Source organism: Octodon degus, unplaced genomic scaffold, assembly GCF_000260255.1.
Source record: "Octodon degus isolate 3935 unplaced genomic scaffold, OctDeg1.0 scaffold00003, whole genome shotgun sequence".
Classification (NCBI taxonomy): domain Eukaryota; kingdom Metazoa; phylum Chordata; class Mammalia; order Rodentia; family Octodontidae; genus Octodon; species Octodon degus.
In genome coordinates this window covers 23,105,679-23,106,752 of record NW_004524579.1, presented here as the reverse complement: position 1 = coordinate 23,106,752, position 1,074 = coordinate 23,105,679, and the positions used below count along the sequence as shown (strand labels likewise).

At 37.4% G+C, this 1,074-nt stretch overlaps 1 protein-coding gene across 1 annotated transcript in view; it reads right to left on the bottom strand.

Moving 5' to 3' along the window:
* Positions 1-248: 248 nt before the first annotated feature.
* Haus1 (HAUS augmin like complex subunit 1) overlaps positions 249-1,074 on the bottom strand; it is a 19,189-nt gene continuing 18,363 nt past the window's right edge. Inside the window, exon 9 of the mRNA XM_012514519.2 lies at positions 249-431. Coding sequence (XP_012369973.1) covers positions 381-431 — 51 coding nt within the window. The 3' untranslated portion in view covers positions 249-380. The remainder of the gene's footprint in view (positions 432-1,074) is intronic.

Here is a 1,074-nt window from a genome sequence, read left to right as displayed (position 1 = left end):
TCTGTAGTCCCAAGGCTGAAGAACTCTTAACTGCCCACCAGACAAAATCCAATACACCCAGCTTGAGAAAATGGTTTTTAATATGAAAATTGTATTTGAACACAAAAAATACAACACATAACACATAACTCTTATTCTATCAATAAGGACATTTTTATCTCAACTAAGAACACGAAGATTTCAGTAAGGCATGTTGGGGCCAGGGAGATGGCTCGGTGGAATAAACACTTCCCTGGCAAGTACAAGGGTCTGAGTTCAATCCCCAGTTCCGCAAATAAAATAAAATAAAATAAAAAATAAGGCATGCCAAGGAGACAGAAACCCTGCAAAGTTCTATTAAACTTATGTCACTAGGAAAAACGATGTTTATTTGGCTCTGGTCACAGTTCCATCATGTCTACCTTCTTTGTAAGTTCAGCCTCAATGGTATCCTAAAGAAAGAAAGAAATACCATAAATAAGGATATAAGCAATGCTGTAATGTCTCATGTTACTTAAAATAAGGGGAGCAAAAAAGAAAAACATTAGCAAAGAAGTGTGTTTCAATATCATCACAAATTAAATATGCTTTAAACAGTCCTTTGTATATATTTATGTTTTTTTGCAGTACTGGGGATTGAACTCAGGACCTTGCGCTTGCCAGGTAAGCACCTGTTCTACTGAGCTAACTCCCCAGCCCTATGTTTTTCTATTTATTTAGACAGTCTTGTTTATGTAACACATCTTTTTTTTTGGTCTTTTTGAAACAAGGTCTCACTATGCAGTTCAGGCTGGCCTTGAACTCACTTTGTAGTCCAGGCTGGCCTCAAACTCACAGTGATCTTCCTGAGTGCTGCAATTATAGGATTATAGGCATATGCCATCACTCCTGTACTTTCAAACTAATCTTGAACTTGGTATCCCTTTGCCTCAGCCTCCCTAGTAGTAAGATTATAGGCATTAGCCATCATTCCTAGCTTGTTCCTTTGCTTTTAGACCTCTTTTTCCAACTCCCCTCAAAAGTTTTCAGACTCTTAATTGACTCCAATAAACACCCAAGGAGGGGCAAAATCTAGAGAAACACATTATTTTTTTT